The sequence below is a fragment of the Mirounga angustirostris genome, unplaced genomic scaffold, assembly GCF_029215605.1.
Source record: "Mirounga angustirostris isolate CCGP_5_RB_7025 unplaced genomic scaffold, mMirAng1.0.hap1 SCAF_15, whole genome shotgun sequence".
Lineage (NCBI taxonomy): Eukaryota > Metazoa > Chordata > Mammalia > Carnivora > Phocidae > Mirounga > Mirounga angustirostris.
The window spans coordinates 89,829,058-89,856,299 of NW_026991723.1; the positions used below are offsets into that span (position 1 = coordinate 89,829,058).

General features: G+C 47.5%; 1 protein-coding gene across 8 annotated transcripts; it reads right to left on the reverse strand.

Annotated features, from left to right (window-relative positions):
- Positions 1-977: 977 nt before the first annotated feature.
- On the reverse strand, positions 978-25,636 carry TTF1 (transcription termination factor 1). 8 transcript variants are annotated; one of them, XR_010407844.1, is made up of 12 exons: positions 23,953-25,496; positions 22,403-22,629; positions 20,694-20,879; positions 19,267-19,345; positions 15,632-15,762; positions 13,139-13,373; positions 10,705-10,794; positions 10,380-10,445; positions 6,398-6,483; positions 5,330-5,504; positions 1,928-2,405; positions 978-1,503 (listed from the first exon to the last, which is right to left on the reverse strand). XR_010407844.1 is itself a non-coding variant. In XM_064579900.1 (12 exons), exons 2-12 carry the CDS (start codon positions 24,963-24,965, stop codon positions 2,222-2,224), a joined length of 2,472 nt encoding a protein of 823 aa, XP_064435970.1. In that variant the 5' UTR covers positions 24,966-24,972; positions 25,503-25,636; the 3' UTR covers positions 978-2,221. The 8 variants fall into 8 exon arrangements, 5 of the variants coding, with proteins under 5 accessions (XP_064435970.1, XP_064435968.1, XP_064435969.1 ...); XR_010407843.1 differs by having other exon boundaries at positions 978-1,547; XR_010407842.1 differs by having other exon boundaries at positions 978-1,608.
- Positions 25,637-27,242: the final 1,606 nt, after the last annotated feature.

Sequence of the window (27,242 nt, forward strand, 5' to 3'; positions counted from 1 at the left end):
ACAGTGAGAGAGGGAACACAAGCAGGGGGAGTGGGAGAGGGAGAAGCAGGCTTCCCGCTGAGCAGGGAGAGCCCGATGTGGGACTCGATCCCAGGATCCTGGGATCAGGATCCTGGGATCATGACCTGAGCCAAAGGCAGACGCTTAACGACTGAGCCACCCAGGCGCCCCTAATCAGACCTTCTTAAAGCAGAGAGATTATCTAGGTGGGCCCAAACTACTAGCTTAACAGCTAAAGACTGAGGCAGAAGAGTGGATCAAAGGGATGCTACATTAGGATTCGACCTCTTTGCAGGCTCTGAAGATGGAGGAAGGGGACCACAAGCCAAGGAATGCAGTAGCCTCTAGAAGTTGCGAATGACCTTGAGTTTACATCCAGCAAGAAAAGAGCTCTGCAACCATGAGGAACTGAATTGTTCCAACAAAGCCAAGTGAGCAGGAAGCAGATTCTCCTAGAACCTCCAGAAGAGTGCAGCCCTGAGGCTATCTTGATCTTAGCCTTGGGACCCACACCTTTGAAGACACTATGACAGAGTTTGACCATTACCCACATGCAGGGTAACCCACAGGGAACCCACAACACGAGTTTTAAACAGGGTGATGTGATGTGACCAATTCTGCAGCTGTGGGAGGAGACTGGAGAAGGGTCAGTAGCAGCAGGAGGGAGATCGGTGTAGTTAGAGGATGATGTTTGAGACCATGACAGAGGCGGGCAGAACTGGACAGATTGCAGATGATTGACCGGAGGTGGAGCTGATGGGTTTGGTAAGGGACTAGATGTAGAGGGATGGCGGCAGCAACAGTGGATGGTTCCCAGGTTTCTGATTTGAACTCTGTGAACGTGATACCCCTGGCAGAAATGAGAAAGCCTGGGCGGTGACGCACTTTGAGGTGTGTGGGGGTGACTAAAACATTGTTAACAAGTCAAACTTGAGATGTGAGACACCTGAATGGAGATCACAAGTAGGCAGATGCGGTTTTCCTTTTTCAAAATTTTATTTATTAAGTCATCTCTTCCCCCAACATGGGGCCCAAACTCACAACCCCGAGATCAAGAGTGCACGCTCTGCAGACTGCACGAGCCAGGCATCCCCCGGCGATGCATCTTTCAGCCTGGAGTACAGGGGAGAATCTGATCTGTAACCATGCAACTGGAAGCCGTCAGCATGTCGAGGTTATTCCAAGGCACTGAGGATGTGAAGAGAGGCCCCAACAGTCCCGAGGACCACGGACATTTAGAAGCTGGGTGCAGTGGGAGGAGCACAGAGGAAAGCGCCCATTCCACACTTGTACTAATACGTACATATTACATATATATTTAAAGATGGGTGATTTGGGAGCATGTTTACGGTGATGATGATCCAGAACAGAAGAGACTGACGTTAGGAGAGGGATCAGCAAAAGATCAAAATCTTCAAGACAATGTAAGGGGCAGACTGAGGGGCTCAGGCGCAGGGTGAGGCTTCGGGCAGGAGGAATGAGTGCAGATGGAGGCAGGATCGCCTGGTTGGTGGAGGGAAGAGGGAGTTGACGTCCGCTGCCTTCAACTTGCTCAGTGAATCATGTAAAGGGCAGAAGAAGGGTGTGGGAGGGTTGAAGGCATAATGGCTGATGTGAGGAAAGAACAGCAAATGTATCAGAGAATCAAAGTAGATCCTCTGGTGACGCTGTGTCTGAGGCTGACAATCATTAAAGTGAAACCAGCCAGCTCAGTTGTTTTTTTCCCCCCAAAGATTTTATTTACTAGAGAGCAAGTGAGCACAAGCAGGGAGGGGCAGCGGGAGAAGCAGGCTTCCAGCTGAGCAGGGAGCCCAATGCAGGGCCCGATCCCAGGGCCCTGGGATCATGACCTGAGCCAAAGGCAGAAGCTTCACCAACTGAGCCACCCAAGCACCCAGCTGCGTGGTTTTCTTCCAGAAATAGTTACCTCTTAGGTGCAGGGAGGAGGCAGATGGAAGGGCTCACCCAGGCTTGGCGTCTTGGACGGGAAAGTGCCACCAAGGGAGAGGACGCAGAGCAGTGGGTGTTCAGAAGAGAGCAACAATAGAAACAGACTCGGTGACAGCTTGGTCAGGCTGTGAGCCAACTGGTGGACAGATGCACCGTTTGATGAGGCCGGGGAATTAGGACTGGCGGGTATTTCAGGAGCTGAACTGGAAATGGTGTTCAGCAAGCTCTGGATTGTGTCGCCTGCAAGTCTGCCTGGTTCCCTCTGGCATCTTCAGCTCCTGCTGTGCTTACTCAGTGTGTGTGTCAACAACTGTGGAACTGAAAGTGGCCTGGAGGAGAATTGAGGTCTTGGTCTGATTATGACGCTCATGTCCCACCTCCCCTCTGCCGCGGTCTTGGACCTCTCTGTTGGGGAATGAGGTCCACAAATGAAGCTCAGCAGCTGAAAAGCGTGCCTATTGAAAAGTGCAAATGACCAGAACTGGGGTGGAAACTCAAACCATGCACGGGCAAGACTGTTCAAAACAATTTTATTTGTTCCTCCGTCTTGTTTCTTATGAGACAGGTTGAGCTCACTCGCTCTCTTTCTCTGGGTCGGCTCTTCCTCCTTCACGTCCTCCCAAGTACAGACTTTCTACACCTTTTCCCCTTTTCAGACTCTAAATTGGGGTTGTCTGCTTGATGGCTCAGCCCTCACCTTCGTGGAGCTGACAAACCCGCCTCTCGAAGGTTGCTTGCCTGTCCTCCTTGCGCCACAGACCAGGGGTCTCCGCCCAGCCTGCACAGCCCAGAGCAAACTCACGGTTTCCCCGCACAATCTTCTTTTCCTGGACCTGCACTTGACATACACAATCTACTACTCTACCCGTCTTTTTCTTCCACAGTCCAGGACTCTTAGATGTAAAAACAGTGTTTGGCAAAGGCTAACATTTCTATGGTGCATTTTTTTTTTTTTTTGAGGGGAGAGGCATGGAGATATCAATGAGAAAAAGTTACAAAAATAGAACTCGTACAAAAAGTACACAAGTTCATTGGGCAAGATTCACAGCACAGGCAATTACCCACTGTCAGCACACATCTGTGGGTTGCTTCCTCAGAGTGCTCTTCACCTCCTCTGCTAATGGGACTCTGATTTTTCCACTGGGGTATTTACCTTCCCAGCCACTCCAGGCGTGCTGTGCTAAATCCCAGCTCCAGAGCAGAGCCCAGACTGGCTGAACACAGTCCTCTTTTCCTGTCTCCAGTGATGATTCAGAGCTGGGCACAGGCTCTAATTTGGGCACTGGGAGCAAAACCCAGGACTTAAGCAAGAGCAACTGGAAGAGACCTTTTTTCCTTCCTCTGAAGGGGGAGCAGGTCTGCTGAAGCATGTGACTATGAGAAGGGGCCCCTGTGTGTGTACTGAAGATGAAGTGGACAATGGCGAAGGGGGAGCAGAAAATGCGCCAGAAACCCCATCTTTGGTGACCACAAGTAGCTGAGTCAGTCCTTACTTGGACTTTCAGTCTTGAGAGTTCCCGGATTCCTTAGATCCATGTGGGTCCCATTTTCTGGCACTTGCAAATCCAGAGTTCTACCCTATAAATTCACAATCCCACTGCCCCGAGAGAAACACTGTCGACATTTTGGGTTTAATTTCTCCCACACGTTTTAATGCATCTACATATATATCATTTCCTTTATTTTCTTACTTTTACAAAACTGAAAATACTCTTCTGAAATATTTTAGTTGATAATATTGTTTACCTCTTTTTATGTTGACCCAAACTATAATAATCATTTTTAATTATTGGATAATATCCCATTCTAGGAATATACCATAATTTAACAGATTTCCATTAAGGAACATTCACATTTTTGTCTGCTTTTCAAATTATGAATGTGCCATTCTTATACATGAGTTCTTTTATTTCTGAAAAGTGAAACCGCTTTATCTCTGTAAGTGAAATTGCTGGATCATAAAATACATTCTTAAGGCTTTGCTGTATTTCACTGGATTGTCCTCCAAAAGGAACTTTCATTCCTGTCAGCATGGGGACAGGTATGTTCGATGGATAGGAGGTGACGAAAGGTAGAATACTTGCTAAAAAGAAACATCCACTTGTTTGCTGCATATTTACTGAGTGTCTCTTGTGCGTACAACACCGTGACAGGCGCTGGGGATATGCTGGTGACCAGCCTCCTAGACCGGTCTCTGTACTCTTCCTTCTCCAAGTATGGCAGCTTTGGAAAAATGTCTAGCTTTGTGGATGAATTAACTGACAGCGCACACGTCATGATGTGAGATAAATGGCATAAGAGAGAACACTCGGGAGATGGTGGAGTCCAGTCTTGGCACAGATGGTGACATGGCTGCATGGGACGTTGCTCACCCACACCATGTTCACATGTGGCCAAGAGCCTGGAACGCTCATACCCCTTGCAGGGCAGCGGGGGCCACAGTTACCCAGGGCTTGGCAAGTCAGCCTTCCCGTGTGCGCTCTCAATCCTATATAACAATTTTGTAACCTAAATCCCTACATTAAATCCTTCTCTGTGTGAAACACCTAGAGCGGTTTTGCTTTCCTGATTTGACGGAAGAGCCCAACATGTAAATTATCCTTGAAATTCTGTGAGGTGTGAGCTATGCCTTAGACCCACATGGCATCTTTCCATAAATCTAACAGAGCCAGATTTCTCTGGAAGCAGTGGAAGAGACTGCTGGGTTTTTGTCTTGGATTTTGTTTTTTTTCCCAGTTGGAACACCAGATGAACTCACTGACTGCCCTTGAGAACGCATCTTGTATGCAAAATACGTACCCTTAAACACCTGACTCCCTCAGGAAGATGAGATCCGCACACGGAGGCAGGTACATGCAAATGGAAGCCAGGCTGAGAGACCAGCAGATCCATAGCCCCCTGCGAATGCTTATCTAGAACTCACATTGCCTGGGCACACAGAGTGACAACTGGGAAAACAGAAAGCAAACTGGCATGCGTGCCTGACTACAACTGTCAGGGTTCCCATTTTGGGGGAGTGTGCGTGTGGTGAAATGCACACAATGAAATGTTCATGGGATGGGACTCTCCCCTCTGCTGCCACGAGAGGGACTTGGGATACTGCTGTTCTACAGAAACTGCCAGGTGGGCTTATCTTCAACAGTCCAGCAATAGCAAATCAACTCCGGATGCTCCTTTCTTTGCGCACGCAAACACACTAGAGTCTGAAAGGGTGAATCGCTTTGGGAGGCTCCATAATACGAAGTATCGTAGACGTCCCCTTCCTCTGGCCGTGGCCCCTTCTCTACTAAACATCAGTACTGAAAGCAGCGTCTCTGCCCCATGCACAGAAATACAACCAAACCTGGAGAGGCGGGCAAGACACAGCACTGTCCCCTACCTCTTCTCCCCGTCTTCTCCCTCACTGTCGTCGTCACGATAGAAGATGTCACTGAACCGGAAGGCCTGCCTGGGTGTCGCGGGACTCTGGATTTCGGTGCCCGTTCTCTCCACCTTCTTCTCTAACTTTTCCTTAAGCAGAGGCAGGGTGGTCTCGTAAAGGTAGTCTATAATCTCTAAAAAAAGAAATGTAATTTTGACATTATTTGTACAAAGCCTCCTTCCCAAGGTCAAAGGGCAGAGGGCACGGATGTGGGTGGCCCACTGCTGCTATTACTGTGTGCAGTGGTCCTGTTCTAACTGGTTTACTTGTATTCACCAGTCCCCTCAGAATCCTAGGAGGAGGGCATTACTGTCAGCCCATTCTTCAAATGAGGACACCGAGGCCAAGAGGCATTATAAATCATGGCCAAGGTCGTGGAATTTGTAGGGGCGAACGCAGTCGGGATTCAAACCCAGGCAGTGCTATCTGCTAAGTGTCAGAAGTAGTCATCACACACTCCAGGGCAAAGCATCACCCAAACTCGTGGTTCCCGAATGCTGGTGCTGGGCAGACCGCTTGAGGCTCTCCTTGAGCCTGTTAGAGAAAATCTAGCCTCTGGACGCAGTCTGGAGGTTAGAATTCGGTACGTATGGGACGAGGTCCGGGTATGTATGTGTTCAACAAGTTCCCCAGAGGACTCTGATGATCTGAGTTTGGGAATACCGAAACCACCCACCAATGGCTGCAGAGAAGGAACTGGGCATCTTAGGTTTGTTCTGGAACCGTGTATGCTCACGTGTGCATGTCAGTGTGTGGCGTGTGCGCACATGATGGTGATCCAGGAGCACTCAGTTATCTACCGAGTGCTGGCCACGCACCGAGCGCCCTGCTGACCACGGTTCATCTATTATCTCACTGAGAACTTCGAAAGTCCCGTCAGGTGGGGATGAACAGGCGGTGATCTCTCCCATTCTACAACCAAAGAAACCGAGACTCCCAGAGTGAAGTCATGCGTCCGAGGTCACACTCCCAGCACGGGGCACCACCTGCTGTGTTCTCAACTATTTAAATATTAGAAATGCTGACCTGGAAAAGTCTTCTTCTGCCAAAAGGGAACACAGGTAGCTTTCAGCTTATAAAATTTAGTTTGAACATAGGACGGAGGAACATCACTTTAGAAAGGAAAAGATAAAAAAAAGTTAGCATCAGTTTAAAAACTGGTTATTTCACTACTGTGTACGAACTACGTCGACTCGGGAATCTACAGGTATCAGTAACTTTCTTAATCCTGAACAGGAAACCATGGTGTCCACAAATGTGGGACAAAAATAAGACACACATGAAAAAGCTGTCGTTCATTTGGGTAAAAAGCACACACACAAAAGAAAGAAGGTGAAAAGCACAAGACAGATCCTGTTTAAATTACACTACTAACATAAGCTGATGCTTACCTTGTACTTGGCCCTGCCCTAAGGGCTTCCTTTCTAGCCACAAACAATCCACACAGCTGCTCTATGAGGAGCTACTTTTTTTTTTTTTTAAGGTTTTATTTATTTATCTGAGAGAGAATGGGAGACAGAGAGCATGAGAGGGGGAGGGTCAGAGGGAGAAGCAGACTCCCTGCTGAGCAGGGAGCTCGACGCGGGACTCGATTCAGGGACTCCAGGATCATGACCTGAGCCGAAGGCAGTCGCTTAACCAACTGAGCCACCCAGGTGCCCCGAGGAGCTACTACTCTTGTGCCTCATTTTGGAGATGGGGAAACTGAGGCACAGAGAAGTGGCCCAAGATCTTATAGCTAATAAGGGGGAGGGCTGGGACTTCAACTGGGTGGTCTGACCCCAAAACCCATACTCTTCACCACTTCACTTAAGATAAATGCATATTTGTCACAATCCAAAGGCAGATGTCCCCCGATTTTTTATTTTGCAAAGCTAAAAAAAGCACGTTTATGATGTTTTGGTGAGTCAAATGTATTTTCAATTTACAGTAAGTAGGACAGACACAACCAAATCTTATTTTTTTTTAAAGTGAAAATCTCTAACTTTACTTCCTGGTCACTTTTTCTTAGACGATAAAAGCAGGACTTATTTCAATAATTAGTTAACCTAGTAGTTAATTAGTGTGAATACATTTACTCTTACTGGGTTCTTCCTCACAGCAACCACTAGCTAGGTGCTCTCTGTGTGTCCCTACTGAGCTATGTGTCCTCCACGGCCGATCTCCTTAGTCCTCGTTATGGTCCTATTAAACCATTTTGTGGATGAAGAAACTGAGGCTCAGACACAAGTTAAGGAACAACGTGCCCAAGGACAGCTAAATAATGAGTACCAGGAGTCAATACCAGGTCAGTCTGACCATAAAGGCCTAGTTCTAAGGCCCCCATGCCTTCCAACTCTTCCTGCAGGGCCGTGAGTCCTGTGGGGCATGCTGCAGACCCAAGCTAGGGTTTGGAGAAGTCACAATAATGGATCTGGACATTTTTTCTTTTTTTTTTTTTTTTTTAAAGACTTTATTATTTATTTATTTATTTGACAGAGAGAGATAGCAAGAGCAGGAACACGAGCAGGGGGAATGGGAGAGGGAGTAGCAGGCTCCCCGCCAAGCAGGGAGCCCGATGCGGGGCTCGATCCCAGGACCCTGGGATCACGACCTGAGCTGAAGACAGACACTTAATGACTGAGCTACCCAGGCGCCCCTGATTCTGGACATTTTCAAACCAAGTAGGCATGACATCTCATTAGGCGGACACGCTTTCTTGACATCCTGCCCAAATAATTCACAAGGGAGACTTTAAGACTCCGAAGAGACTGAACTTTTAAATATTATTTTTCACTGTTTTAATTATTAAAACTTGACAGTGTGCTATTTCAAACAGTATTTGACTAGATGCCATAAGCTCCGTTTTATGAGATTTATTAATCTTAAGTGAAACAATGTGTTCTTAAATATATAATTTTACTTAAAACCATTAAAAGCCCATTTTAATTTAAGAACTTGTGATCTGAAGCAACGTCACAAAATATATAAAAATTTACTGGAAAAGTCCAATTTTTCAAAAAGTGCTTTGCTATTACAAAGGGAGGGCTTTGCAGCCATGGGTGCTTCTCAAGATGGGAGTTGGTGGGTCCAGAGCAAGGTCCCCTCTTTCAAAGCACCTGCCACCCTCATCTCTCAGGGACCCATGATTCTGAGCAGTGGGTGCCCCACCTCTCACTCAGGTCACCTGGAAAAGGGAAGGGTTTGGAACCATGAGCATGTCTGGGTCACGACAAACTTCCCATTCTCCAAGTTAACAAAAACCAAACTGATTGTTCTTCGTTCCTTGTCCACGATCCCAAGGTGCAAATAACCACCAGAACCAGTTTAAACCCTTCCTCATGGATCAAGGATGGCGTCACACTTTTGAAAGTCAGCCAGGGGGCAGCCGCCCTGCCCCACTGTCCACCCTTCCAAAACTAAAGACCAAACAACCCCCAACTCCTGAGAGCCCCCCAATCCCCGCACCCCACACCCCTCAATGATCTTCTCTGCTCACAGGGACCGTGCTTGGCAAGCAATAAATTCAGATACTGAGAGTGGTGGCCTCTGTCTTCGGTAGCAGGAAGGGATTCAAAATGCAAGGATGCCGTACAGCAAAGACTCACAGCAACGGCAAAAGGAGGTAGCTCACAAACATAGGAAAGTTCAACTTCACCCCCCAGATGAGACATGCAAATGAAGCCGCACCGAAAGTACCGGGGGAAGCCTGAAGAGGAACAGGATCTTTACATGGTCTCAAAATATCTCCCAAGGCCCCTTCTTATCCCCAAGAGAGCTGGTACTTTATACTGGGGGGGGAACGCGGCAGATGCCACCGGAGCCAAAGGATCAAAATCAGAATCACGGGCCTCACGATGTGGTGTCACCTGTGCCACCATCCTGCCTAAAGTACAAGACCCCACCACGAGGGGGCACCGGACAAACTCCAACGGAGGGTCACTCTCCAAACAAACGGCCTGCGCTCGCCCACGTTTTCAACGCCATCAAAGACAAAGGCAGAAGAGCTTTACTGATCGGAAGCCAGTGAGGAGACAGGACAGACAGGCAGGAGCTGGAGTGGAGCTGGACTGGATGGTAAATCGGGGGGAAATGCTATAAAGGACATTACTGGGATGAGACGCCTGGGTGGCTCAGTTGATTGAGCGTCTGCCTTCGGCTCGGGTCATGATCCCAGGGTCCTGGGATCGAGTCCAGCGTCGGGCTCCCTGCTCAGCAGGGAGCCTGCTTCTCCTTCTCCCGCCCCCCCAGTTGTGCTCTGACAAATAAATAAAATCTCAAAAAAAAAAAAAGGACTTTAGTGGGGCAATTTGAATGTGAGCTGTGTTTTATTTAGTTTTTAAAGATTTTATTTATTTATTTGACAGAGAGACAGAGCGAGAGAGGGAACACAAGCAGGGGGAGCTGGAGAGGGAGAAGCAGGCTCCCCGCGGAGCAGGGAGCCCGACGCGGGGCTCGATCCCAGAACCCTGGGATCATGACCCGAGCTGAAGGCAGACACTTAAGACTGAGCCACCCAGGCGCCCTGAATGTGAGCTGTGTTTTAGAGTACAGTGCTGTACCAGCGTCTGATGTCCCAAATCTGGTCACTGCACTGTGATTATGCAGGATGATGTTCTTGTCTAGGGCACGCTGCCCGCCACTAACCCTCAAGTGGTTAAGGGAAACTACTTTATTCCCTTGGAATCAGGAGCAGGAGAGGGAGGGCGGATGGTGAGCAAACGTGGCAAACTTAAGAATTTATGACTTGGGGCAAAGGGTAAGCGGGGTCTCTAGTAGTCGTTCAACCTGTTAGCTCCTCGAAGCTCTCAGGGGACTTTGCACACACTTCACTCACCCTTCCTACGTGTCTTCGGTGAGGGGTGGGGTGGAGGGAGGGTCCCGCTGGCCCCCAGCACCCAGAGCGGAGGCTCCAACTACACGGGCGCACGGGGCAGTCTACACGCGAATCCGCTCAGACCTCACAGACAGTCACTCCTGAGGCCATCTCTTACCTTTCGTCAGCCTCGCACTGAATACACAGCCTTACCCTATGGCGCCAGCAAGGTCTTCCCAGTCTATCTCGTTAGTGTCCTCCACGTTTACCTCATACAATCTACAAGAAAAAATAAACACGAAGTTTTCAAGCACAAATCAGCACAACGGACACCTTCTCAGATTCACCCATGTGAAAAGCTTGGGGGCACCAGAACATTCAGCCCCGTCCCAGTTCCCTCAGGCCCAGCAAAGTTGGCATGCCAGACCAAGGTTAGCCCAAGGTCATTAGCCATGTCACCACGGATTCTGCTGCTCAACATCGACTTTCTGGCCAGAGAGAGAAACAGTTCCAACAGCATCGCCTTCTATTTCTCTACCTTTCGATGAGGTTGATTTTGGCCCGCAGAGCATTAACTCCGCGGTACACATCCCGACCATTCGTCATCCTCTTGGTTAGGATTTCCGTCCTGCGTTCAAAAAAACAAAGAATGTACTTTAAGACTTTCAGGGGTAAAGTCTGCACTGCCATTTCCTGCCCTTTTCTCACCTACATCACACCCCTACTGAGAACTAATTTCTAACTTGTGTGACTCATCACTGCTAACATTTACCACCAGGGAGTATGCCAATTTTTTTTTTTAAGTGGGAAATGATAAATAAAACGACAGAAAGGTGGCACCTGGGTGGCTCAGTCATTAGGCGTCTGCCTTCGGCTCAGGTCATGATCCCAGGGTCCTGGGATCGAGCCCTGCATTGGGCTGCCTGCTCCGCGGGAAGCCTGCTTCTCCCTCTCCCACTCCCCCTGCTTGTGTTCCCTCTTTCACTGTGTCTCTCTATGTCAAATAAATAAACAAAATCTTTAAACAACAAAAAAAAGAAAGTTGATGGTTACTGAAACTGGATGAGGGATACAAGTTCTAAATTTGTGTGTACGATGAAATTTCTGTAGTAGAAGTTATAAAAAGGAGAAGAGAATAAGCCCTTTAACAGGTGTTAAATGAAGCTGTAAACTCTCTTTCTGATTGTTTAGAAAACAGAGGGACATTGCTGTTGGGACACTGAGGGATCAGCTGTTGGAACACGAAGGGAGACTTGGTACAGTCATGACTCCTCTGAGGCCCACAGCTAATGGCTGAAGGGAAGGGTGACTGGAGCTCCTAATGAGAGCAGTGACCCAGCTAAAAATATTTTTTAAGTACTCATCTCAAATAGCAAAGTTTGTCACGATCTGATGGACAGATCGCTAGCTGTTACATTCTGGATAAGGGGGATCCATGATACACAGGTGAGGACGCTGTTTGTACCAGCAGCCAACTGTGTTCGTTCAAAATGCATCCTCTGGGGCGCCTCTGGGGTGCAGTCAGTTAAGCACCCGACTCTTGGTTTCGGCTCAAGTCGTGATCTCAGGGTTGTGAGATCAAGCTCAGGATGGAGTCTGCTTTGGACTCTCTCTCACTCTCCCTCTGACCCCCCACCATGTTCTCTAATAAATCTTTAGGAAAAAAGTAAACTGCATCATCTGTGGTCATTTCAATTTACATGAAAGAAATCTACATTCAGGTTTTCAGTTTCCTGCTTTTCTCTTCAAGTTAAAAAGCAGTCTCTCTTACACGTTATCCGAATTATCCCGATCCTGAAGCACGGCTGCTCTGCAGCATTTCCCTCTTTAAATACTGACCAGTGTTTAACAAACACTCCTTCTTTCAGTGTAAACTGTAGCGGAAGAAAGGGCTCTGGTTCCTCCATGTTATATGCTTCATCCCCCAAAACATTATCTGTTCTGTGGAGTTTATGTCCCTGACTATAGTCTTCTATGAAAATAAACAGATAATTCTACAGCAGAATTGTAAGATAACAATAAATAGTATAATTTAAGAGTCTGCTTTTAATATAAAATATACCTAATCTGGATCTCACTCTTATTTGACACTGACGATGACCACACTCCTTTGCGCATGACGTGTGGATCGTGAGCTGTGGGACCACCGCTCCAAGGGGTCCTGTAGCAGCTGAACACCCCACTCAGAGACCCTCCAGGGCTCGGAAAAGCCACGTCAGGCAAAGAATGCGCAGCAAGATCAGGACTGAAAATGCTTCTGTGTGACTATGTTGTCTCAAGAAGTTCTATGGTGAGGGGCACCTGGGTGGCTCAGTCGTTAAGCGTCTGCCTTCGGCTCAGGTCATGATCCCAGGGTCCTGGGATCGAGCCCCACATCGGGCTCCCTGCTCCGCGGGAAGCCTGCTTCTCCCTCTCCCACTCCCCCTGCTTGTGTTCCCTCTCTCACTGTGTCTCTCTCAGTCAAATAAATAAAATCTTAAAAACAAAAAGAAGTTCTACGAAGAATACAGCTGCCTGGCGTTAGTGAGGACAGAGGAGCCCCCGGACAAGACAGGCTCATGGGAAGGGCAAGCTCCTGCACATCACCGTGCTTGTGATCTCTCTCCCAGAGGGGAGTTTTGTGTTTTTTTATGTTGCAAAGAGAGAACTGTTTTGTTTTACTAAGGCCTTAGCAAGAGACAGAGTAAAGACACCAGAAGTCAATATTCAGTATTAAAAAGGTTCCAGTTCCTTTGGAGGAAACCACACAGGGTTAGTTAGGTGCTAACTTACATCGGATGTTGATACCAAAGTGGTTAGAACAGCTGGCCCGAGGTGATCATTTTTGACACGGAAGGCTTTGTACATGGTACTTACATAGGTCTCCTTCCGTTATAACCCCACTCATCTACCCACTCCAGTGATGTGTATGGTACGGGGAGGGGGGAGGGAAATATCTCGTTGAAATTTATGTAAGAAACCTTAAAACTTACCACTTACTTTTACACTGCATCCAATTTCTGGTTTCTACTTTGGCTTCTACTTCTACCCAAGATATGCCCTTGTAGAGTTTTTCCCTAACAATAGACAGGCAGCCTTCAGGGTTTTCTTGGAGTTTAGAATCCACCTCTTTTAAATCGTGGGGAGACATTTTCTTTAGAATCACTTCTTCGACGGCCTTGATTAGTTTCTGGGTTTCTGTCTTACTCCAAGCACCATGATTTCTTGCTGTAGACACAAAAGGATGATCTTATAGTTGCTAATCTATTTGTTTTCAAGCACAGTATCAAAACCAAAATGACAATGATGGATACATGTCATTACATACTTGTCCAAACCCATAGCACATACACCACCAAAGGTGAGCCCTAATGTGAACTATGGACCCTGGAAGATGATGGACGTGCCAGTGTAGGGTCATGGACTGTAACAAAGGTCCCCACTCTGGGGGGGGGGGGCGGTGCTGACAATGGCAGAGGCTGTATGTCGGGGCAGGGTGCATATGGGAAATCTCTACCTCCCTTTCAATTTTATTGTTGACCTCAAGCCACTCTAAAAAATAGTCTTAAGGGACATCTGGGTGGCTCAGTCAGTTAAGCGTCCAACTCATGATTTTGGCTCAGGTCATGATCTCAGGGTCATGAGATCCAGTCCTGCATTGGGCTCTGCACTGAGTGTGGAGTCTGCTTGAGATTCTCTCTCTCCCTCTCCCTCTGCCCCTCCCCACCCATTTGCCCACGCACTCTCGCTCTCAAAATAAATAAATAAAGCCTTAAAAAAAAAAAAAGAAAAGAAAAACCAGGCACTTTTCAGAAGACAGAGGGCAACATCTTGATTACACAGACATACAACCATCAAACACAGCTACACGCAAATTAAAATGGAACCACTTCTTTTTTTTTTTTTTTAAAGATTTTATTTATTTATTTGACAGAGAGAGACACAGTGAGAGAGGGAACACAAGCAGGGGGAGTGGGAGAGGGAGAAGCAGGCTCCCCGCAGAGCAGGGAGCCCGATGCGGGACTCGATCCCAGGACCCTGGGATCATGACCTGAGCTGAAGGCAGTCGCTTAACCAACTGAGCCACCCAGGTGCCCTGGAACCACTTCTTTTTAAGAACCAATGCCCGGGTGCACGGGTAGCTCAGTTGGTTAAGCGTCTGCTCTTGGATTTGGCTCAGGTCCTGATCTCATGGCTTGTGAGATCAAGCCCTGCATTGGGCTCTATGCTCAGCAGGAGTCTACTTGGATATTCTCTCCCCCTGCCCCACCCCCCTTGTGCTCCCCCATACTCTCTCTCAAATAAATAATCTCAAAAAAAAAAAAGAACCAATGCCTGAGAAGTCCTTCCTTAAAGCAACGTATGTTTTTTTAACTTCAAAAAGAATGTTGTTCTTCTTGTTTCTGACAGTAATGTCTCTTGTGTGAAACTGGGAGGTTCTCAAACACTTAATGGGGACAAAATAACTGAACGACTTCACGTGCATCCGTAACTCTCCCCAGGAACTCCCCGTGTGGCACTGAGCTGCAATGGGAACTCTGGCCTCAATGACAAAGACACCTGAACCACAAGCTGGCCTCTGACGGGGGCATCAAACCATCTGTGGGTCATCCTCCTTGTCTAGATGGTCACAGTCAGACTAAGTAAGAGGCCTCAAACCGGGAGCCTACACATGTCTTTGGTTTGGCCCATAGCATGATTGTGTTACTTTTCCTCAACAATTTAGATGAATATTTAAAAATTGAGAGTTCCAAAGGAAAAAAAACAGTATCTAGATTAACACTCCCCCCTCCCCTGCCAAAAGCAGACTTCTGCTTTACTTCCTGGAAACTGGAAGAACCGGCCACACTGAGTCCCCACATGGCACCAGCGGCTGGACGTGGGGGCACAGAAGGCAGGGCTCCCGGGCACGCCAGGTCCATGGACGCCCGGCCGCTCTGCCCCACGCGCTGCTCTGCCATGTGACCTAGCACAGCATCCCCGTGCTGACAGTGACGTCGCCTGTGAGCTTCTTGAAGCAACTGGGGATTTTATAATGCAAAGAATATACTCAGGAAAATTTTCTTTTTTAGAAAAGAGGAGAAAAAGACACAGGAGGTTTTGGAAAAGTCCCTGCCTAACGGGCCGACTGAACTGCACCCCGGCCCCCTGCAGCCTCTGCTGTGCTCTGGTGGGGGAACCTCCTCCGCCCAGGCTCTGCTCCCCGCCAGCTTCCTAGGGTATATATGGGTCAGGTTGGCGGTGAGAGCTGCGCTGACAGTGAAGGACCTCAGGTGTGGCCGAAATCGGTCTTGTAAATAAAGGCCCCGTGGTTTCACAAACACGCGGGAGGAAATGCAATGAATCAGTACAGAGAATGGCTCAAAACGTGACAGCTCTCTCAGAAGACAGGCTGGCAAAGAGGCCTGCACCGGGGGGTGGGGGGGCTCATTCGTTCACCCGGGGTGGGGGGGGGGGGGGGGGAAGGACCAGAGAACAACACTTACGACTGCTGATCTGGGAGAACTTCAGGGCAACAGAAAGGCTGCTTCGAGCCACCATCTCGCCAATCTTTTTCCAGTCGTTCCCATGCAGGGAATGGTAGATCTTTAACTTTTCCATGTCTCCTTTGCTATACCTGAAAGGGAAAATGTGTTACAATTCCCAATTAAGTACAAGATTAAAAACCCTATCATCATTGCAGTTTGCTGTAGTCCTGGGAAAAGCTGCCAGGGCAGGCTGGTCCCGTCACTTCCTGTCCCGGCATCTCGACTGTGGTCACCCTATAAATCAGTCACTGCAGTCCCAGGCCAGGGGCCTGGCTCAGTTACACAGGGGCTACAGCAAATAACTGGGTCACATTATTCCCATCCAAACCCTAAAGGCTTTGCGCTGCACGCACAAAACACCAACTGCTCCATGTGGCCTACAGTTCAGCCCCACTGGCCTTCTTGTAGGCCTTTTTCCCCTCAGAGCCTCCGTGCTGCAGTGGAAATGGCCTTCCTCCACCCACCTGGATGGCTCCTGCAAACCCTGCAGGTGGCCCTTCGTCAGCGAGAATGTCCCGATACCTGACGGTCCAGTCCCCTGCTGCTCTCCCCCAGAGCAAGCTCTGCCCCTTTCACAGCAACCCCCCACAGAAGGGCAGTTGGACATCGAGGGGTCCCCGTTTACCCGTCTCTGCCTCTAGACCAGCGCCGTCCAACAGAAATGTAATATGAGCCATACACATCATCTAAACCTTGTAGCGATCACGTGAAAATGAATTTTATTTCATTTGAATGAACTTAATAAAATATTTGACTTAACCCACTATATTAAAAACGCAACCATTTCAACATGCAGTCAGGATCTGAAAGTGTTAATGAGGTAATTTACGTTCTTTCCTTCTAACTCCAGCATATGGTGCCTCTCAACTTGGACTAAATGTATTTCAAGTGCTCCCTGGCCCCGTGAGGCTGGTGGCCACCGTGATGGACAGCACGGCTCTGGAGGGGACATCCTACAAGGGCTCAGACCCTGTTGGTTTTTCTACACCATGGTATCCGCAATGCTTGACAGACAACATTCAATAAATACGTGACAAATGACTTGACACAAATGCACAATTATTTAAGGAATGTACGGCGCTTTTTCGTTCCACATAAAAACAAATATTATGCTAAAGAAAAGAACCAAACAACACTAAGTGGATTTGGAGATTAAACACAAGTGTTTAAGTGAAGGGAAAGCAATCCTTAGGGCATTCTAGAATTCCTTAATACAGGGGGCGGGAAATGGTGGTTTATGTTACTACTAACTCAACACAAGAGAAGCTCTAGCAAAATACTACCCATCCCTGATGACAGTGATTCAGAATTACTTCCAACAGTAAGAGCCTAGCACTCTCAGAAGGTCATCTACAAATGCAGAGCATGGTGAGGAGAGACCTGTAATCCTTCACTGCTAAGACTCATGCTTTCTAGCAGTTTCCTTCTCAAGGCAATCAGGGTCTTTCTGAGATTATTTATTTTTAATATTTTATTTGTCAAGAGAGAGAGAATGCATGAGCACAAGCAGGGGAAGTGGCAGGCAGAGGGAGAGGTAGAAGCAGGCTCCCTACTGAGCAAGGAGCCCGATGTGGGGCTCGATCCCGGGACCTCGGGATCCCGGCCTGAGCTGAAGGCAGACGCTTAACTGATTGCGCCACCCAGGCGTCCCTCTTTCTGAGATTTAAAACAACTTAAGGGTACCCCTGAAGCGACAGAAAGGAGGACATCAGAGAGAAAGTGAGTGCATAACAATGACGAAACAGGTGTATTGACCTCTGACGTCCCCCAGAGCCTCAAAATTCTTTGATTTTTGGCTTTCTGTGATTTTTTTCAGTTAAGAATTCCTTAAGTTAGAAAAAATATATTCTAAGGGCAAATGGTTACCACAACACATTGGAATGACAGACTTGGCTTATTCTAAAACTTTCATTCCCACGCTTATGTCACAAGTAGAAAAATGTCACCTCAGCTGCCACCATTCATTTGCCAAAAGCTATCTTTCAAGTCCCACTTAACATGTCATCTTTAGTGCATTTCCTTAAAGCTCTGTCCACAGATGCCCAACCCCGGGGCTTGGGAAAAAGAGGAAGGCAGGTATTAGTTTGTGGGCAACCTTTTCCTCTGCTGAAGGTTTATGTCTCTTGTTCAAAAGTTAAGAAACCAAAGTCAGGGGTGCCTGGGTGGCTCAGTCGTTAAGCGTCTGCCTTCAGCTCAGGTCATGATCCCAGGGTCCTGGGATCGAGCCCTGCGTCGGGCTCCCTGCTCTGCGGGAAGCCTGCTTCTCCCTCTCCCACTCCCCCTGCTTGTGTTCCCTCTCTCGCTGTGTCTCTCTCTGTCAAATAAATAAATAAAATCTTAAAAAAACAACAACAAAAAACCCACCAAGGTCATATCAGTGTTTGCAGGTCAGAGAATACGTATGTGTTGGTTTATAATCATGCAACTAACTGGAAGGCAACTGGCCCTGTCAGATTTACTAAATCTGCCTCCCAGAGTGAGATCGAATAGCTGGTCGGCTGGGCCCTCAGAGGGAGGGGTTGACACCTTCCTGCCTATCCCTCTGGCCTGGAGCTGAGTGCTTACCCACAGCCGACCCCTGATCTATGCCGGTTTTATCTGGAATGTTGGGAACAAAATATAGTTGGGTATTTTGCTTGGGGAAAGAGAGAGAATGACCATCACCACAGGACACTCTGCACTGTCACTAATGACCCGCTCCTATGGGACCTCCTATTAGTGCTTACCCCACCTTCAAATATTCACTGAAAACCCAAAGAATTAGGCTGAGTGCTGAAGGGAACATCGCACTGAAAAGGAATGTTTGAGGGGCGCCCGGTGGCTCAGTCGGTTAAGCGTCTGCCTTCGGCCCAGGTCGTGATCCCCAGGTCCTGGGATCGAGCCCCGTGGCAGGCCCCCTGCTCAGCTGGGAGTCTGCTTCTACCTCCCCTCCCCGCTTGTGCTCTCTCTCGCTATCTGTCTCTCTCTCTCAAATAAATAAAATCTTTTTTTTTCCTAAAGATTTTATTTATTTATCTGAGACAGAGAGAATGAGAGAGACAGAGAACACATGAGAGGGGGGAGGGTCAGAGGGAGAAGCAGGCTCCCCGCCGAGCAGAGCCCGATGCGGGACTCGATCCAGGGACTCCAGGATCATGACCTGAGCAGAAGGCAGTCACTTAACCAACTGAGCCACCCAGGCGCCCTCAAATAAATAAAATCTTAAAAAACAAAACAAAAGGAACGTCTGGGTACACAGGGAGCTCACAAATTAGCAGAGAGCAAAGAAAACTTCATGAGTAACATGAGAGGCATGGCACGCTGAGGGCTAAGGAAAGTATAAAGAAAGGCCAAGGATTTAGAAAGGGGAAGATCACAAACGTTTACTCAAGAGGCAGAAACTGAAATGAGCTTTGAAGACATACCACTGACAACAAATACACAGTCTACTTTTCACACACGAAAAAATCTTCAGTTTTTTACCTCTCATCTGTTGAGGACATTCTAATTTATACTATCAGCAAAAACATTCTGTCTCAAGCTGCTAAGGCTTTTTCTTTTTTTTTTTAATTTTTCATTGTTATGTTAATCACCATGCTAAGACTTTTTCTTACCTGCCTTTATAATTGTTGACATCAAACATCTTCTTTGCTCGATAGTAGACGAGTTTCCAGGGCCGGGCAATGCCCTTTCCTAAAGTCAGAAGAAAGGCAGTCAGAGGGGCCCACAGGGCAGGGCTTGAAATGGAGTCACAGTTGGAAAGGGAACCCAGCATGGCTCCTGTTAACACCACTACCCTAGATCCTGGGTCAGGCTGGGATTTCATACATCCCACACAAAATCACCAGTTTCCTTGGAGAGCTCTAAAATCTACATACTTAGTAAGTCAAGGCTCCAGCTTCTGGTCTACTAAACTCGAGGGAAAAGCCCTTACAAAGCAAAGTAATGCTAACAAAATTTGAATGAAGAGGAAAGCATGCTAAGGTGGGGGACACATGCCAACAGTTCTCCATAAGATTAACAGAAGAGTTTTCTCAATGAGCAAGCTTGGCTTGCTTCCTCACTCAGGATGAAACAGCCCCTCGACAGGGACCCCCCCTAGTCTGTTTCCCCTTGTGTACTCGAGAACACCTAAGAGGGCGCCTGGGTGGCTCAGTTGGTTAAGCGACTGCCTTCGGCTCAGGTCATGATCCTGGAGTCCTGGGATTGAGTCCCGCATCAGGCTCCCTGCTTAGCAGGGAGTCTGCTTCTCCCTCTTACCCTCCCCCCTCTCATGCTCTCTCTCTCTCATTCTCTCTCTCAGATAAGTAAATAAAATCTTAAAAAAAAAAAAAAAAAGAAGTCAGAGAACACCTAAGAAATCATCCTCTTTACATTCACGGATTTTTTTCAGTCTGATCCTGTGTTGCTTCATGACTTTCTCACTTTCCAAGTACAGCTGCAGGAGGAGGGTTCCAGAGACAAAGCACAGATAAGGCTATACTTGGAAAACTTAGAAGACCCTGGTACACGTAAGAATGTGCTTTGGGGCACCTGGGTGGTGCAGTTGGTCAAGCGTCCGACTCTTGATTTCAGCTCAGGTCATGATCTCAGGGTCATGAGATCGAGCCTGGTGTCGGGCTCTGTGCTCAGCACAGTCTGCTTGAGGTTCTCTCTCCCTCTGGCCCTCCCCCTGTGCTCTCTCTAATAAATCAATAAAATCTTAAAAAATATGCTTTGTGCAGCATATGCAAAACAACAACACATAACAAAGAATAAAGAAAGAGAAAGCAAAACGATACCTATTACCAAGTACAAAAGCTAGAAGTTGATCAGGTCACTTTTTATAAAATCTGTAAAAGCACTATACTTGGGAGACACAAACACATTCCAAATCCCCAAAAGTACAGGCCGGCAACAGGAATACTTGTAGCCATGGCAGCGGGTAACATGCACCGCACGCACTGAATGCGCCAGGCGCTGCGCTAAATACTTACCGTGGGTTCTCCCTTTACGGTTGGTAGGCTGTGGATGGTCAAAGAGTAAACAGTTTTAAACTTACCAATGTGCAATCTAAATGCGTATCTTCTTTTTAAGTCGGTGATCACAGATTTCTCCTCTGGGTATCTGTCTGTGTACAGCAGTTTGTCTGCGTTCTCAATTCCTGTCAGGGACAGAAATTCTTGCACATTTTTCTCTAACTGCTTGTTTTCCTTTACAGAAAACTTGCCAAATCTAATAGCGACACCTAGGATTTGGGTGGGGAGAAAAAGTATGTATTGTCAATAAGGAACAAAAGCAAACCTACCATCTGGTCTTCAACAGTTACAAGACAGTGGCTTGCCAGCTTCCCCCTGCTGGGAACAGCCCCAGCGGTGTACTTGTACTTGCTGTTAGCTCCCCTGCTGTGCACGCCCCACCCCCCAACTTCACTTCCCTTAGAATTCAGCTCAAGCCACTCTTCTCCCAAAGTCTTCCCTGGTCATCCCCTTCCAAAGTGACCTTCCCCATTTATCACTCAACTTTTGAAAGTAGTTGTTTTTTATATTAAAAAGGAATATATGTTCATTAAAAATTCAAGCAGTATGGAAATAAACATTTAAAAGAAGCCTCCCCTTTGCTCTCTTCTGCCTCGCTCCCCCCTGCAAGGCAGTGCTGTGAACTGGCAAGAACTCGAACATTCACATATATTTTCTATGCATACGTATGGGGGGTGGGGGAGCAATGGCATCATGCTTTACATTCTAGTCCTCTTTGTAGCTCAAAGCAACCAAGTTTTATTATGTACTGACGATCTTATATACTATGTTTTTCTATTCTTAGACTTAAAGAGTACCTTTTATAAAATACAGTCATAAACATTTCCACAGAAAATACACAAATAGAATGGGACCACTCTATAGATACTGCTCTATTTTGAATTACATTTTTCTTCCTTAATTTGGCTATTTTTTAAAACTAATCTCTTGGGGTGCCTGGGTGGCTCAGTCAGTTAAGCGTCTGCCTTCTGCTCAGGTCATGATCCCAGGGTCCTGGGATCGAGCCCCGCCATCGGGCTCCCTGCTCCGCAGCAAACCTGCTTCTCCCTCTTCCTCTGCCTCTCCCCCTGCTTGTGAACTCTCACTCTTTCTCTGTCAAATAAATGAAATCTTTAAAAAAAAATAAAATAAAACAAAAAATAAAACTAATCTCTTCACCACAATTAACTCCGTAAGGCCCCACATTTTACTTTTCGCAGGGACCAGAGGTACTGGACCTCACACAGCCACTCAGTAAATATTGCTCATTTGTAGCACACAGCCTTAAATGTGTAGTTTACTCTTCAATTCCATAAGCTTTCTGGGAGGTTCTTATAACACAGTGAAATCAAGAAGGAGACCATGTTGGGTCTCCTGTGAAACCACGGCCATTACAACCAGCCTAGCCTCCACTTAATATCTCGGGGAAGGAAGCTACAGCTCATCAAAGTTGACAATACTGGCTGTTTTCATTTTATTTTATTCCTGCATCCTCCCCAAAGGCTCAGCCACTTAGCCTCCTCCTCTCCTTCCAGGCCTCCCCTACCAGAAGCTAGGTGGAGAAGAGCAAAACCAGGGCTCTTCATTTTGCTAATTTTATGGCTCGGACAACAATTCTGGAAGGAGGAGAAGCTGAAGGCACCCAGAGGATGCTTCCTGTGAATCTAGAAATCTGCATTGTTCACAGAAAAAAGGCAGGGGCTCGTTAGGCGGACAGGAAAGTTCGACAAATACTAAAGCGCCACCAGCTCACCCTGTGCTTTAAATTCCTTAAACCGCCCCAAGTCATCCCGGTACATCCGCTTGATTGTGGTGGCAGCCCTTTCCTTGATGTCCGGAATGAACTCCTGGAGCTGCCTCACAGCCGAGTCTAAATCCACATCTGAGTCACCCGAATCTCTGGAGTCTTCCGACGAATATCTTGTTGCAGAATCTTTGGCCAATTCCAAATGTCTTTCCTCTTCATTTGTAGGTTCTAACCTGCAGGAAAAATTGAGTTAACTCACATTAACCTGTCGCTTGCCCTGGTGGCTTTCCAATTCTTTTCTTAAAATGATCCTTCACTTAGACGAGGCCGGTGTTAAAGCTAGGAGGGACGTTGGAGCTGATTCCGTCTGTGATGTGTGGACTGAGGTAATTTGACCAACGTATGCATACACCGCAGAGGCCGCCTACAAGGGACCCGTGTGGCCCAAAGCCCAATTTCCAGCATGTGTTATTTCTTGTGTCACTACTTCTTAAGTTTTCTGGTTTTAGATACTGACTTCCTAACGGGCTAAGCCCTGTTCTGCCCCATGGACCCTCAAGACACTCCCCCCCACCCTTCCAAGGATTTCAGTTTTGTGATAATGGTTACTAATTAATTAAATCAATGTAACAATGACCACATTTTCCCCCCTTTGCTTAGTTTTCTATGCATCTGTCACTAATTCATCCCCAAATGTCTGCCAGATGTCCAAATCCCCTCTTACTGTGGTCAATCATAACAGCTAACCACTCAGGCAGGAAACTTAAAAAAAAAATTATACCCATTAGTTCGAGGAAAGGGTCAGCAGCTTTCAGAGGGCCCACAGCCCAGTACAAGTTCAAAACCACAGCCCTCGACATGCCTGCCTCCTATCAGTATTACCCCTGATGAGAGGAGGTGAGTGGGCCCCTCTTATCGATACCACCTGAAGTGGCATCGTCTCCCACTGAACTTCTTGGTGAAACTATTTTAGGCCAGGACAACCTAACAAATGCAAAAATGTAAAAAAAAAATTGCCATTGAGTAAAAATGGGGAGAAAAATCTGTCCCAAGTCCTAGGAACTGAGATAAAGTGGTTTAAAAAACTGCTCTATTAAAAAAAAAAAAGCTGTGTTTATTATATCAGCAGTTGACTTACACAATAATTATATAAATAATGACGTCTAAATTTCTTCTATTAGGGAGAACCTTAATTCAAGGTTTTTCCTGCTCTGTAAAAATTCTAAGTATTTAGAATTTTTCTTTCTTTCTAAGTATATGCATATAGACGAACAAAGGTAACTTGGGGGGTCTTAAAATGCCCTTTTAAACTTATTCATAGAATTTCAGGGCTGGAATAGTTTTTAGTAAAAATCTGATCTAACTGCCTTACTTTATATATGAAGAAAGGAACCTTCCTGCCAAGTCACTCGGTTACACGTATGCATCGTTCTGTACATTTAACGGTCTGTCTCTCTGATTTCTGCCATTTACTACAGGCATGCTGGATAAAGAGGTCACAGGCAGAATTCACACAGAGGACATACACACCAGAAAACATGCCACTGCCACATTACCTCTGCACCTCTTCCGAAGAGGCCTGGGTTTTCTCCTGGTGTGGCCTGGGTTTCACTCTTTCTTCAATCAGGGCACCATTACCTTCCAGTGAATCAGAGTGTGTATCCTCAAAGCTCCCTGCGGGCACTGAAAAATCACCCCCAGGAGCTACAGGACTTTCAACAGAAGACCTTCGCTTCCTTTTCTTAGACTTTTTCTTTACACGGCCGGCTTCCTTACTGCCTTCTGCAGTCCCAACCTCACCGACCCCCTGCCATCCTTCGGAGTACACGTTCTCTAGACTCTCAGGCCCAGGCAATGCCTCAAGTTCCTGGTCATGTGCAATTTTTCTCTTTTTTTTCTTAGACTTTTTCTTATGGGCCGATACTGGTAGTTGTGTGATTCCACCTCCTGGGTCCACAGAAAGCAGGGTTTCCTCCTTGTGTGGTTCTGGCTTGGGCAGAGCGAGGCTTGCATGCAGGCTTTCCTGCTCAGCATCCCAGGAGGCCACTTTCCTCCGATGTTTTCTACTTTTTGTCCCCCTAACTTTATGATGCAGCTCTTCCGACTCGTTTTTATGTGACTTAGGAACTGAATGCAGTTCGCCTGCTTCAGGCTCTTTTGTTGGCTTCTGTTCCTGGCTCACGTCAACATACACGACATCGACATCCCTCCTAAAATTCTTTGGTGTGTTCTCGATATTTTCTTTATCCACCAAGACATACACCACACCTGTTTCCCCATCCACCCCCGAAGCCCTATGTTTTTTCTTTTTATTCTTTTTGGGTACGGATGTGGCCTTTTTCGTCTCACCACCAATTTCTGATTTTTTCAAAGGGGAAGGAAGAAGATGCTGGCAATCCTTCCTTTTTTTCTTACTCTTGGTTACGTGAGACTGCTCGCTTGCCAGGGGGGAGTCTCTGACACTTTCATGGGGATGCCTCAGATGTCCTTCCTTATACACAGAGTACTTTTTCTTTTTCTTGTCAAAAACTGGAGTGTGAATTTCCAGTCTGCTCGATTCTCCTTCCATTCTATTCCTGTGGGGAAACTTGACAACAATGGTTTATTTTGGCCAAGCACTTTAAACATCACCCTCAGGAAAGAAAAAAAAAAATCACAGAAAAATGAGATTGCATAACAAATGACAAGGCTGGAGTCATGATTACAAATTTAATGTTACTCTAAATGCACAGGAGGCTCACTGTAATTTACTGTCTGGTCACGCTGCCCTTATGATACGGTAAAAAATAGTTAACGGAGAACAGTGCCCAGCACGATCAGGCCCTGTTGCCCTCCAGCCTCGTCTCTTGCCTCTCCCGTCCAACTTTGGGCTCTAGCCACACAACGCCTTTTCTGGGTTCCTCAAACATGCCCAACCCTTTCCTTGGCTCAAGGTCTGATAGCATACGATTTCCTCTTTCTAGAAGGCTCTCTGCTGCCTCCCCCCCTGGAGACCTCCGCCAAAGGCGGCCTCTGCGACGCGAAGGCACCACCACCCACCGCTGGACTCCACGCGCGCAGCAAAAAGCCCCAACAACCGAAAAGCCGAAAAGCGCTTTCAACCTACCGCCCAACGCGCCGCCACCTTTCTTCCAATCCGGAAATGCCGCGGTGGTGGAAGCGGAAGTAGCCGTGCGTCGCTTCCGGCCCCGCCTCGGCGTCCCGCTGCCAAGGCAACACGCCCGCCGCCGCGATTTGACGCAGGCGTAGTAGCCCGTGGGTTTCATTCCGGGGCGGGGGGGGTCCTCCGGGAGTGGGGTGAGGGTGGGGTAGAGCGAGATCCCCAAGCAGGGAGGGCACAGAAGTCCCCGCCTGGCCTCCTGGCTCGCGCGTGCGCTCCACTTAGTCACGTTTTTGCGGAGCTCTGTTCTAGTCCAGGAGCGAGCCAGCCGGAGAGGTCCCGGACGTGAGGAAGACCTAACACACCAACCAAGATCACGTCAGCTTATCCTGCAAGGAAAGGAAAAAAGGAGAACAGTTTGTGTTGAGAGTGAGGGTGGACAGCGAGTGCCACCGCAGACGGAAGGGCAGGCTCTTCGAGGAGTAGCATTTGAGCTGAGTTGTAAACGAAGACGGCGAGCAGAAACCGAGATGGAAGATTGCTCCCGGCTGGAAGCAAGGCCGAGAACGTGCACTTGGTCGCTGGAGGAACTGGAAGCCGGCCAGGGCCGCTGGAGCGGAGTGAATACAGGGGAGGGTGGTCGACGTTGAAGGCAGAGGCGGGCGGAGACTGCTGGGTTAAGCTTACGTGAAGCTGGAAGGAGCCTTGTGTTCCAATCCTCCCGTTGCAACTGTGCCCTGAAGAAACTTGGCTTATGATTTAAAGTAAAGCTCTTAAGTCGAGGCCAGTATATAAACCACTAGACTTTTAGACTCCTTGAATTGTGAACATAACCATGTTGGCAACTAGGTTTTTTTTTTTTTCCCCCACTAAATCCTGTAACAAGCCCATGTGGGTATTGTAGGATTATTTTTATTAGGTGTTATCAGCCGCACCCTCTGGATGAGAAAACTAGGGCTTAATGTAACTTGTACAAGGGGATTTATGTGGCCCAGGCAGGATTCAAACCTGTGCTCTCCCTACTACTCCACTATCCTGCCCCTCCCTGTGATGTAGGAAAGATGTTGGGGTTCTGAGCCCACCCCAAGAAAGAATTCTTGAGATGTCTTTGGTGCAAAAAGAAAAAAAGTGGTTTTATTAAAGCACAGGGACAGGACCTGTAGGCAGAAAGAGCCGCACTGGGGTCATGAGGAGTGGCAGATTATATACTTTCAAGTTGGGAGGGGTTAGGGCTAGCGTAAGTCTCTAGGGAATTTTGGAAGCAAAGTTTCCAGGACCTTGAGGGGGCTAGCTGCTGTTAGGAAAAGGTCATTTATTACTGTCTAATAAAACTTGAGTCATGAGACCCTTCAGATGTATATGGGTGGGTCATATGCTTGGGGGATGACTGCCAACACATATCTTGGGGGTAGAGATAAAGGAAGCTTCCAAAGGAATTTTTTTTTTAAGATTTTATTTATTTATTTGAGAGAGAGAGAATGAGAGACAGCACGAGAGGGAAGAGGGCAGAGGGAGAAGCAGACTCCCTGCTGAGCAGGGAGCCCAATGTGGGACTCGATCCTGAGACTCCAGGATCATGACCTGAGCCGAAGGCAGTCGCTTAACCAACCGAGCCACCCAGGCACCCCCAAAGGAATTTTTATATGTTGAAGTAGACTTACAGGATGCTGGGGATTGGGCTAAGATTGCCCTTTGCCCTTAGCAAGATATTAACATCGAGGCAGCTGAGTTCCTAGAGGAATGTCA